At 46.2% G+C, this 12,733-nt stretch overlaps 1 protein-coding gene across 8 annotated transcripts in view; it reads right to left on the bottom strand.

The window, feature by feature from the left end:
* Positions 1 to 12,733, bottom strand: part of FBXL20 (F-box and leucine rich repeat protein 20) — a 44,121-nt gene that overhangs the window by 22,941 nt on the left and 8,447 nt on the right. For all 8 annotated transcript variants that reach the window (XM_074849735.1, XM_074849732.1, XM_074849731.1 and 5 more), the window contains one exon: positions 4,294 to 4,355. In XM_074849735.1, coding sequence (XP_074705836.1) covers positions 4,294 to 4,355 — 62 coding nt within the window. The remainder of the gene's footprint in view (positions 1 to 4,293; positions 4,356 to 12,733) is intronic.

Below are 12,733 nucleotides of genomic sequence, written 5' to 3' on the forward strand. Positions count from 1 at the left end.
GCAGGCACAATGACCCAAGCTAATTTTTCTAATGCAGCCCTGAGAACGGGCTTTTTCTTTCTCCAAGGAGCTGCTGGGGAACATTTAAAAAAACCACCCAACAACCTGACCCAAAAAAACCACAAACAAGCTGCTCACGTGGCTCAGCAATGATTGAGCAGTTGTCATCTTCCAACAGGAGCACAGTACGGGTCATAAAGGCTGGGTCTCTTTTCAGAAATCTGCACAACATAAAATAAAGCCAAGGTAATCTATATGTTCACTTGGAATAATACGCATTCCTGCTAATACCCTATGGACGTGACAATGAAGACATACTGGGGTGTTGGGTAATTTGGATGCAACTTGGCTATCCAGCCACAGACCCCCTCTCAGTAATAGAGGAGCACGAGAGAGTGGTCATCCCCCTGGGATTGTTCCAAAGCACCAAACCCTTAGAAAATATCTGCTGCTCTGGTCAGGTTCAGTTTATCTGGTGAAAGAAAGCAGAGAAAAGTAGCAGCAGACTGAACAGTACTACTTGAATAATGGTTTTCCCAACTCTCCCTTAATAGATCAAAAGGCACATAGCTGGGATGTTTATTTTTACATCCAACACACAGGATTTCTGTTTTGCTCCCAGCTGACTGCTGCGCTCTTACATTGGTCTTTTTACTCTTCAGGGCTGACAGTAAGAAAATAATCCACAGCAATAACTTTATCATCAAACAGCGATCACAGGTGAAGGCAGACTGAGCATTCCAAACAGGAATTAAAACAAGTCTGGTGTTGCAGCAGGTTAAATTGTTCCACTGCAAAGTAACTCCCCGCGTTCAGGAGTTCGCCTGAGCAGTTCAGTACTGGAGAATTTAACGAAACACAGGGAGGTTAAAGCATTTTTCAGGTTTCAACCTCTTAATCCGCTCAGGGTTTTCTAGGACTCCTCACTTTCCCACTGCCACTCTAATTAGATTAGGGTCAAGACTAATGTAATCCCTGGATGCTGCAGGCTTTGAGGTGAGCTAGCTTAGACCTTTAGCCTTCTAAAATTATCAACACCAATTTATGTCAGTGACCCCCCAATCAAGTGAAATTTTGCTCCGTACCCATTTTATGCCGACGGGCTGGCCAGGAGGAGAGAAACGACAACTTGGCTGCCAACTCACCGGTCCCCCCCACGCTCTGTTGCTTCCTTGTCCCGAGCAGAACTCAAGCTCCTGAGGAATAAGTCAACGTGGGGCTTGAAGGTCAGATGGCAAAGCCAGTGCCAGTGACTGGGTGTGCTGAAAACGGGCTAGCAGGCAGCAGGAGGTGGCATGGAGTAAAAGCTGCTTACGCCAGGAGAGAATTGAAAACTGCTTGACCTGCCCGTGAACCAATAAGGAAAAGACGAACTCCCGCCCCCCGGTCCCCTCCACCCCGCCGAGCGTAAGCTGTTCAGCAGCCCCACGTCACGCTGAGAGTAAACCTTCTGCGGGAAACCAGCAGAGACCACCACTGCCCCAGAAAATCCAGGCTGGCGGCTGGGGTTTGGTTTGCAGGCAAACAGCGACTGGCAGGCAGCCCTGGGAGAATGAATGCACCTTTTCAACGGGGCGTCGCTAATGCCAGCACAGGGAAAGAGGGACACGATGCCCCTCTGGGGAAACAACCGCGGCCAGGGCCGCCGCAGACCACGAATTCACCGTTCAGATGCTGTCCGAAGAGGAGCTGGGGGCAAGCAAAGGAACGAGGGCGGTGAACACAACTCCACTTTTAGCTGGTTTGGCTCATTTTGTAAAGGTGTATTCATGTATAAAGGCGTAAGCTCCTAGAAACGCAGCTGGCAGGAGACAAAGCTGAAGCAGGTAGGGCAGTATCAGGACAAGGCTTTGTGACCCATCGGCTGATCTCTCTACCCACGTGCTGCAGGACAGCTTTGCTCAGAGTCCTGCTCGCGGGTGAACGCAGGAGAAACATCAGCACGCTGGCAGGGCAGAACGTGACGGCACAGCTGAATCACGGACACGTTTGTAGGAGAGATTTCTGAGGGCAGCCTCCAGAGCACTTTACACCTCCACCCCATCCTCCCAGACAAAAGCATTACTGGAGTTGCACATTTCTGTATCTTGGGGTGTGACAAAGGCTGCTGTTCACCCCTTTTATATCCTCCTACTCTTTATTTTGCTCAAGTGCAGCTTTCCACTTTGCAACCACATACATGAGACATCAATGCCATCTGCAGAATGAACAAACCAGAGAACAAGACTTTACACAGTAGCACTGCTTCAACACATAAGTCTTTGTCTTGTAGACAGTGACACTCATTTACAGGAGATTCCTGCAGATAAACGCATCCAAGTTTCTCTTTCAAAGGCTGCACTGTCAATCCACACTAATTAATTTTCGCAGTATGCTAACAGTGAATTCCAACTCTCAAAACCATTACTTATGAACTTTTAACATTTATAAACTCAGTCTCCCGATTTCTCCTAGGTTCCACACAACCCTCAACACTTGCTCTGTTCTACAGCAGGTTAGGATGATTAGTGATATCAAGAGACAAAAGACAGAAACATTTCTGCAGGGCAGAAGCGTGCGTCTGTCTGAGAACTCAGCCGCACTGTGGCCTGTACTGCCAAAATTCCCTGCTTGGTGCAGGACCTTCCCTTCTACTTACCACAAATCCTTCTCCAACTGTCTAGTAACGTCCCTCAACACCAGCTACCTCCTACAGACCAAGATGTGCTTACTGGTCCCACTCAGGATCATTCCACTTTGACTGATCTACCAAAAAGCTCACCCAAAGCTCTAGCCAAGGTCCTGCTCCTTGGGAGCCCAGTGACCACACACCTCCTTCCCCAAAGTCCATGCAAAATCTCAGTTAAATTCCACCCCCTACCTTTCTCTCCCTACCAGATTCCCTGCTTTCCCTACGCCACACGAACGCCTTGCCTCACATGTCAGTGCTCTTCACAACCTGTCCCCAGCTACCTGAGTCTCGTCACCTTACCACAAGGGTGAATCCTGGTTTTGTTGCATCTGCAGTACCAGCACCTACTTGCTCCCATCAGAAAAAGAATCCCCCACTCAGAAAATCCAGAGGGACATTTTTCTCACTCTTCAAACTCCCCTTTTGCTGCAACACATCCATACCAACAGTTCAGGGCAAGTGCAGGGTGAAGACAACTGTCACCTGCAAAAAACTGTGCACACTTGTCTGGGCTAGGGCATCCGATGGTATTTGTTACTCCATCCTGCTCCTCCCACAGCTTGCTTGTCTCTTCCAGGTACGGCTGGTTTTTACACAGCAGCCTCTGTACAGCACCGACAATCATCTGCCTGTGTACCGGGCTCAAAACCCAAATACCCACATTGGGAGCAGGGAGGGCTCTAGAAGCCATACATCTTCCTTTTGGCTGAATAATACTGGAATAAAAGAAACTGAATCAGATTGGAGATACCATTACAGAGAACAGAGGAGGCAGTGCAGTCAAAAGAAAATAGTCAGACTGGTTTTCCATTCATTTTATCTCACAAGTGAGCTAGAAGCAGCTTCCTGTGTCAGAGCTCCTCTCCCCAGACTTTTTATTGTCACTGAGTGTTGACAGTAGTACCGTTCCTTGCAGCATAAGAATTTTGTTCGTGTTAATAATTCAAGCTGCCACCTGCAATTGCCTTCACCATTTACAGTGTAGCATCTCAGCTTAAAGCACTGATGAACACAACTTTGCTTCAAGACGCCAAACTGTGACGACTGAGGTACAACCCCACACGCCACCGCGCGCCGGGGAAGGCAAACTTCCAAAGGTCCAGACGTGTGTGCGTGCAGAAGGGCAGCAGAGCGAGAGGGCAGTTAGCTACTGAGATCCACAAAGTCTGCTCTGTTCCATCTTTGCCAACAGGACCGTCCTGCCAGGTGCTGAACATCTGTCTCTTATTGACGAGGAACAGGACAAAGTCTGCTCGAGCGTAACCGGAGCAGAGGAACCCTTTTTTAAAATGGAACACTTTAGAGAGAGGCAGAATCCCGTTCTACACGTCAGCCCATACTTACCATTTATTTTCATTAAGGATTTGTTTAGCCCTATAGTTCTTCCCTCTACAAAACAGGCAACCAGCAAATTAATTTAGCAGTTTGAAAAACAAAACCTAATAATATTTAGCCCAAACGGCTGCCGATGCAGACCTCTGATCTGCTTCTGTTTGGCTAGGGCTTTGTAAGCGACCCAGTCCAAGCTCACGATTTATGAGCACACCAACAAAATCAGCTACTGGCTGCAAATAACAACACACCCCACAGTCTCCAGGCTTATAAACTGAAAGAAGGCTTACCGAAGCAGCAGCTCTTTTGGAAGTTTTTTGTTGATCACAGCTTCATCATTGTTTGAGAACATCTGTAAACAAAAACAATTTAAACAATTTAGCCATATATTTTCATTAAGGGAACAAAATCTACTTTACTCTAGGGAAGAAGTTGTTGGTTAACGAGGCCATTTCAAGAGAGACATCTGGCCCAATAAATTCTCAAAAGATAAACTTTGCGCTCAAGCTTTCAAACTGCAGGATTGGACCACAGTTGGGTAGAATATTACATCCAGTACAGCTTAAAAATGGTCCAAGAATGCTCTGTGGATTGATAGATTAAATATAAACTGAGATTTTTTTAAAGTTATCTATTCAAGCAAATGATAATTAGGGCATACCTGTCGGCTGGCACTGACTCTAGAAGGTATCACCTACAGCATTACTAGGGGCTTCCGTCTGTGCCCCGGCTCTGTGAAGGTGCACCACAGCACGGGCGCTTTAAAACTGTGAAGTGTAACTACGCAGCAAAGAACCATATGGCAAAGGGGTTGGAGGGAAGGGCTCTGACAGGAGTGATTAAGCAGCCCCAACATCCAACAAATGGAGGTTGACGACGCAGGCAGAGCAGGACTGGCTTCAGTAACAGAAAAGGCTGCAGACGGGCGAACGGGAGCCTAACAAAAAACTGTTACAGGGCCCGCATCGTTCTCGCTGCAAATCGTTTGAGGGCAGACTTGAGGAGCTTGGGGGCAAACGGTATTTTCTTGGCTTAAAGGGAATCATCATCTTTGGTGCTGCATCAGGAGAGAGATGGTTCTGGGAAAACGCTGTGTTCTTCCAAGGCAATGAAGCCAGAGCTGTTTGTTGTATCCCGTGAAAAAAGCATCAGCATAGTGGCCAACAATTTACAGATCTGAAATGGACTTTTAGACCAGTTAAAACAATCTCACTAGCTCTAAGAATGAAACTTCTCTTTCCAAATGAGTCCTAAGAAAAACAGAGAGCAAAGACTCATGTGTTTCTTGAGAAGTATCTACATATATTTAAGACTCGGTATTGTCTTGCCATGGTGAAAAAAATAAACAAACAACCTCCACACACTTATGCCTGTGGGAGGAATGATAGGAGTGCTCTGGGAACTCAGACTGCTGAGCAGGGATGCCTCATTCCGTTTAGAAGCATGCCTCAACATTTCCAAAAGCAAAGCAGGGAACAATGACAATGAGCTTTAATTTCATTAATAAAATTTCTCTTTAATCTCTGGAACGACTAAGAGCTGATCCTCCTGAGCTACACACCTGGTAAAAACTGCTGCTGAAATTACAGTCTGAAAAAGCTGATTCTAATCAGTTGGTTAAGTGGTCTGAATCAATTTAGCTGTATGGATGCAAAGCAAATAAAACCAGCATCAGCTGGGTCACTTAAGTGGCAGAGGATCAGATTAAGAGTTAAAAAAGGAAAGTAAGATCTTAGTGGCTTACGAAGCCGTACGTCAGGCCTCAGAGAGACGACAACAGCTTCTCCAAGCAGCAAGTATTCGGTACCTGAGCAGCAATCCAACCCCACCACCTACCAAAGAAACCATCACAGCTTAACGTGAAGAGCGAACGTGCTGCCGCCAAGCAGCTTTTTAACATGCTCCAACCAGCGATAACAAAGTGACAACAGAATAATGCCACCACTGCAAGGGACCACAAAACCCAGTGCTTTTAGAGGCAGTCAAACTTAAAAGCTGTGCTTCTAAACCACAGTTTGCTTTTTAATAATCTCAAGATACTGAAGCATGATGCTGAAGTGGGACACGAACTCTCCAGCATTCTCTCCCAAAATGTCACACAGAAGAGAAGTGTTGTTTTCCCCCCACAGACGCTTTTATCACTTCCCACCAGAAGATATCACAAGTTAGCAAGTCCTAAATGGTCCACTAGACAGGCAACTACTCAGCCCATTTTGCAGATAATTAAAATGGAAGTTTTGCCATCTCCCCAGCTAACGCAAATTCTGTGAAGTCTGTTCCCTCAGAGACTAGGGCAGAAGAGCATCTCCTCAAGTCGGGGACCGCGCTCAGACGCGGTCACGAACGCGATCTGACGCCTGGCAGATAACTGCGGAGCGCCGCCGCGGGCAGGACAGACTGCGAGGCCGTGGAGGGAGCTAACGCGTGTGTGCATTCTGGGACTGGATCATCTCATCAGACAGCTTAGCTGACGAGCTGGGAAATTAAGGAAATTCTGGAGAAAGCTCTAATGAAGGACAAATGCAGAGGAATTATTCATGGGAAAACATAACTGAGGGAAGAAACATCATAGTCTCAAGAACAATAGTGAACGGGCAGCCCTGTCCTCTCTCCCACTGTTGTCCAGGCCGGAATCTTTGAACCAGCACCCTCCACCCCCCTCACAAAAAAGGGTGAGAGAAATTAAAGGAGCAAATCAGATAGCAGTAGGAGACTTCCGAAAAGGAACCAGACTCGAAGAGAACAGGCAAGGGGCAGGAAGTATTAAAATAGAGATTCCAGAAAGCAGCCAGCCAGCCTTCTCCGTCTCATCTGTACTGGCAACAAGGCTTTGTCTGAATTCAAATGTTACCGTGAGAATGCAGGCAACAGCCACTGCCTGCTGTTAGCCAAGGCATGACAGCAAGGACAGACAGCTTTGTGCAAACACAGGTAACTTCTCGACTTCTGCCCGTTACATTGCGCAGCAGAAAAAGCTCATCTTGATTCCAGTGCAAATCAAAGCCTTAAATTGTTTTTCTGTAGAAGTTACCCTTTGACCAGTACTATACTGGAGAAACATTTGGTTTTTGTCTTACTAAAAAAGTCCTTGGACTTAAACGTGACAGGGCCGAGGCAGGATGTGCTCAGTGGGAGGACCTCGGCTCTGGAATTGTCCCTCCACTGGAAGGCTGGGAAGTGCCAGGGTACATCACCAGACCTATTTTCTCAAGCCTTCCTTCAAAACTGGGTGCTCAGATGACAGAGGCTGGGTGAAAACAGGCTGGAATTGGGATATATTGCTAAGTCACGGCAGCACGTATAGCTAGTTAAATATACCAATGGACATTCTGACTTTCTGGCAAGTCCATACAAGAATAAAACTAGTCTGAAAAAATGTTAGAGGCTATTCTAGACTTCCAGGCTTTTGAAATTTCTTCTGGGGATTAAAAAAAAAAAAAAAGTGACTTGAGTTTGCTTTTCCTAACATCTCTCTTAATATCCTTTACTACCAGGTGTTATTCAGTAGAATAAGTTATTCTTGACAGGATACAGAAAAACCTATCTTTCCTGCATCTAAATTTTGCAGTCTGTGTAAAATAGAGAGCATTCCACAAAGCATCGAGTTTACTGCTGCGTGAAGCCACATCCCTTACACACAAGGGATGGAAGAGGATGAAACTCCTCTTGCTCTTCCACCCATCAAGACAAAGGCAGACCAGCAGTGCACTACTCTTTTGAAACAGCCTCTCCTAGCTAGAACAGAAGGGATAAATCTGGAACAAACACCACGGAAGCAGATACTAGAGTGCAAAACTTGAATTAAATTAGTATAGGTTGCTATAATCTGCTGCAAGGTGAAGGAAAACACGTCCTGTCAAACCACCAGAGCTGGACAAAGTCTATTATAGAGAGTGCTGCATTTCCTAGTCATTTTATTATAAATCTCTTACTGGTCTTCAGAGCAACATCTACAGCTAGTGGCAGCGATGGCTTTGCTGCCTGGGCAGCTGGAGCTGTGCAGTGCCAGAGCACGCGCAGGATTTGGTCACTGCGCCGTTCAGATGATTTAATTTTCCTGCAAATATCGTACTGCCCAGCTCTCCTACCAAAGCTAGAAAGCGGGCAGAACCCGCCGAGTTTTCCAGGGCACGTGTCTGCTAGCAGTTTTATACTTCACACAGAAAGCCATTTTACAATCCGTGAGAGATTTTGCCTAGCCGCACTTCAGCAGCAGTGCACGTGGAAATACTTCCCCTCTTCCAACAGGGGCTCAAACGGGCGAGGAAACAGGATCCATCGAACTGCGACTCAGTGGTCAGCACCAACTTCACGAGAAATGACAAACCAGGGGGACTTAATCCACAAATCAATCCTTTATCTCACAAACCAATTAAAATGTTAATACACCGTTTACATTTACTATTCAGTAAAAGGAGAATCGTAACTATTTGGCTCCCGGTTTAGAACAGTCCGGTGCATTCAGCATTCGAAGGGCGCAGCCAGAGGGGCCTGTTCTGCCGTGGGTTTTTGAGAGTAGATGGCCAGAGGAGCTAGCAGCGAGGACAAGGAGCATCCAACCTTCAGTCATCCACAGGAACTCACTAGTTATCCCCTGAATTCAAGTACTCTCCCACAGTAACTGAACACCCAGAGATTATAACCCAGAAGACAGAAATCTGGTACTGCCCAGGATGTATTTACGGGCACTGCTGGGCTTCCCTCCAGCGCACTGTCACCCAGAAGCATTCAAACTGAGCAAGTTTATGAAAACAAATGGACAGAAGCGATCAAAAGATACAGTTCTTGCAGCCTTACACTGAAGTCACTTAGCACAACATGTAATTGTCCATTTGTTTTAATAATTCTTCCCTCGCCTTTCAGAATATTAAAAGTTTTGCAAAGTGGCTCAATTGATCCGGTTGCACAGGCCTGCAGCGGTCTGTGAGTGATCTGTGCGGGGCTAATAAACAGATTTATCTGCTGTGAGGCACTGAGTGGAGAAGACAGAGTGGCTATTCAGGCATCGGTCGTGTCAGCCCTTCATTACAGGGCAGAGCCATCCGAACTGGGTCATCTGCATGCCATCAACACGGGAGCGAGGTGACAGCACTGCGCAGCTGAGCGCGGAGGGGATGGCAGCGTGTAATTATGTCCCTGCTCAAGAACCCCACACATGTACTGTCCTCATCACACATGCAAAGAGGGATGTCAACAACAGTTGATGCAAGCTCTGCAAGTGAAGCAACTCTTCGCAGGCATGCATTATTTGAGTTCAAATATAAAGTAGAGCATTGTGTCATTATTTCAGGCATTCATTTAGCCCCTGAGCAAGTCTTGCGTTGTCGCGGACTGAGCTTCAAAAGCCACACAAGCACGGAGACTCCTCTTGGTTCTCTCCTTCAGGCCTGGTGCCACGCTACCCATCCTGCCCGGAGTGAAGGGATATGGTCAATATTTAAGCATGTAAACGAGGTGTCCACATCCTGGACTGATTCAGCTGCCGTGTTCACGGACGGGCTGCGCAACTGCTCCTGATCACACGGCACAAATGTGTGTCACTGGCAAATGCCAGGGCAGAAGGTGGTACAGCCACCACCGACAGCTCCCCTCAGGAAATCCACACTCAACATACATTTCGCTGGATTTTAGAGCTTTGCATCTGAGAAAAAGTTGCTGTCTTAATACGGAGGTCTCAAGATCAGGTTGACTGACTTATTCCACAGCAGCAAGTAAAAGCTCTTCCAGTGAGAAGAGTGTTTATTCAACAGCTTCTGCAAAATTTAAATCTTTGCTTCCAGAACAGTTACGCTCCCTGCACCCCCAGTCCCACAGAAAGTCCCCAAACACACACCGGCACAAAGTTGCCTTTCCCTGCTCACAGAGAGCTGGAAAAACTCCACCAGAGCTGCTGCAGACCCCGGCTCCGCGCAGGCTCCGGGCTGCAGAGCTCCTCTGCGGTCTGGGCTGGCAGAGGGAGGGGTGATGCTTTCCTGTAAATGTCACGTCTGGCAATGGTTTTGAATTTATTGTTGGGGAAGGGCTGGAGGGGTGTTCCTACAGGGAACAAAAGTTTTGTTTTTCACTTTTTTGTGTTTGGAAAAAACACACTTGAGAAGTTTCTAAATGAGTTATTTCAACATTTAGAGTTTACTGGAAGTAATTAGGAATATTAACGTACAGAATACAAAGCACATTTATTTTATATTACCCTAAATGCTCAAAACTACCCTCTGTAAGCAATTCTTAAGTTACTGGCTGCATTTTTAAGAGAACAACAGTTTACTCATCTGACATACCAAAAGACTTTCCACTAGAACAGCAGCAGGGACTTCTTTCAATAAAGTGCTGTTTAGACATAAAGACATACCAGACTGCCTTGCCTATACGACAGCAGACACTGAAAAACATCATCAATTTTCCCAACATTTTGTTCCACGGAATTTTGCCCACTGAAGAGACGAGGAGCAGAAAAAGGACAGAGTTGATGTGCAGCATAACACGGGTGGTCTACAATTAAGGCGGATTTCTGAGATACACAAACACTCACGTACTCCAAGATGTTGGAACTTCAGAACCTGAACTGACCAATGTACGTCCCAGCGCCACCAAAATCCCGCTCTGTCAACCAACACGAGGGAATTTACTGGCATGAAGTTTCAAGGTTGATCACAAGGAGTCATTCGCTTTCGATGTGACTGTTTCGGGCACCGAGGAGGAAAGGAGCAGCAGCCCCCTCCGAGCTCTTTTACGCGGACACGAACGGGGTCACGCACAGAGACGGGGGTCTTCAAGGTCTGTATTGTCCTGAAAAGTGCTGAAGAACTTGAGTAGTACGTTCAGCTGGACAAGAAACCCGCCATCATCAACATTAACAGGATATCAAGTAATTGTCCGTGTTAGTGCTTGATGCAAGCTAACCACCAGCGAGCCAGCAGCGTCATACAGCTGCTGCATACATCAGCTGGGGTGGAAGGATTTACCGCACTGCCGACAAACACAGCTGGTTTTCAACTGAGCCTGCATCTGGCATCAGCACGGGGAGGGGGATGGTTGGTCTTAAAAATATATAAAAATCACACGGGGCTTAACTTTAAAAGCGTCAGTGCCAAAGCCAACAACGGAGCGCAGAGCGTTAGCCTAGATGCGGACTTTGAACTCAAACACTTTCCTTCTAAAGCAGAAAATTCAAAGCTCAATGGAGAAAAGGGGATGAAGCTTATTTGGAGTTTTACAGAATCCATGGCTACAAGGCAGCAACGGCACTCGAATCAGTCATTACACCGAGACCCACAGTTATCCACTTAATGTTCGCTCAAGTAAAAATAACAAGGGGTCCGGCACACCCAGCCCCTTGAGAACGCAGACCGAAAACGTGGAACAGCCCAAGAAGCACGAACAAAACGCAGCGTGTGCGCTGCCACGGCCGAGGACACGGTCAGATTGATGCTGAGGGAGGGAAAGAAAGAAGATGGACATCCATTTTCAGTACAAAAACCAACCAACCGAGACACATTCCTACAGGTGGGCAGCAGGAAATGAAAACTGGACATTTCTGAAAGTACAAACACAACCAATGAAGTGTTTCATGTCCCAGTACAATTCATGCAAAATAAGCAATACAGAATTTAAAAGCATACCCTCTCAACAATTTGTGAAATATTAGCAAATATTGTAATTTTAAAATCCTGCAACTTGTTTACTTGCGTAACAGAAATGGTGTGAGACAAACTTCTTCGAGCAGCCTTACGAAAGGAAAAGGTAACCATGTGCCAAGGATGGTATTTTAGCTGTTGTTTAGACCTAGAGCTCACTATCCTTGGTCCACAAGCAAATGCAGGCCAGACCCTCCATAACTGCTTATAACCACAGGAAATTAAGCAATTAAAACCAAGACAGAAACCAGACTGCAATTATTAGACAGTAAATAATGCATTCTGGAAATTGTTTTTAAGCTAGGAAAGGTGGGGAACCAACAGTCACAAACGAAGGATCACATACGTAGCTGGCATATTTTGTCAGTTTACATCCCCACCCAATCTGTATCATCAAGACACTTTGAGATTAACCTTCAGAGCTATAAAAGAGTCTTTTGCTGTGCTGAAATGAAACATCTGTGCAAATTCACTCAAAGAGTTTAAATCCTGGCGAGTCGGAGATGCCCTGTGAGGTGTTCTTCAGCCATACAGCTGCTGGCTCACACCCAAAAAATCGAGTATTACTGGTAGTATTTACATCCCTTATCTGCTGTGGTCCACATGGAGGAGATGAACAAGCCCAGTACAGAGTCACTGAAACAAGACAAGACACATGCCAAACCTAGCACATAGCACACAACTCCGGGCTAGTCAAAAAAGCTGAGTGTATAAAACAAAACAAGAAAAATGTGGAATTTGTTCTGCATTTCCCTCAGAAAGGCTCAGCGAAGCTTTGAAGTGACTTCTTGCAAACACTGTCAATATATATATACACTAACACCTTGCCTCTAGTTGTGTTCATTTTGGAAAAAAATTCTACTACTGTTACAGGGCTCAAATAACAGAAACATAACCAACGTGCATCGAGTCCCAGTTCTGAAGCGCTCCCTCCGCAGCGCGAGATCCGAGGGAAGCAGGAGTTTAAGCAGACTGAGCTGCCTCACTGGAGGCAAAGAAAAAATTACACTGCAGAGATAAGTCAGACAGAAGTGACAGTGAAATACAAGGCTCTTTGGAGGACATGAAGTTGTTTACATCCACGAGCAGTTCAGAT

The sequence above is a fragment of the Strix aluco genome, chromosome 24, assembly GCF_031877795.1.
Source record: "Strix aluco isolate bStrAlu1 chromosome 24, bStrAlu1.hap1, whole genome shotgun sequence".
In the NCBI taxonomy this organism is placed as follows: domain Eukaryota; kingdom Metazoa; phylum Chordata; class Aves; order Strigiformes; family Strigidae; genus Strix; species Strix aluco.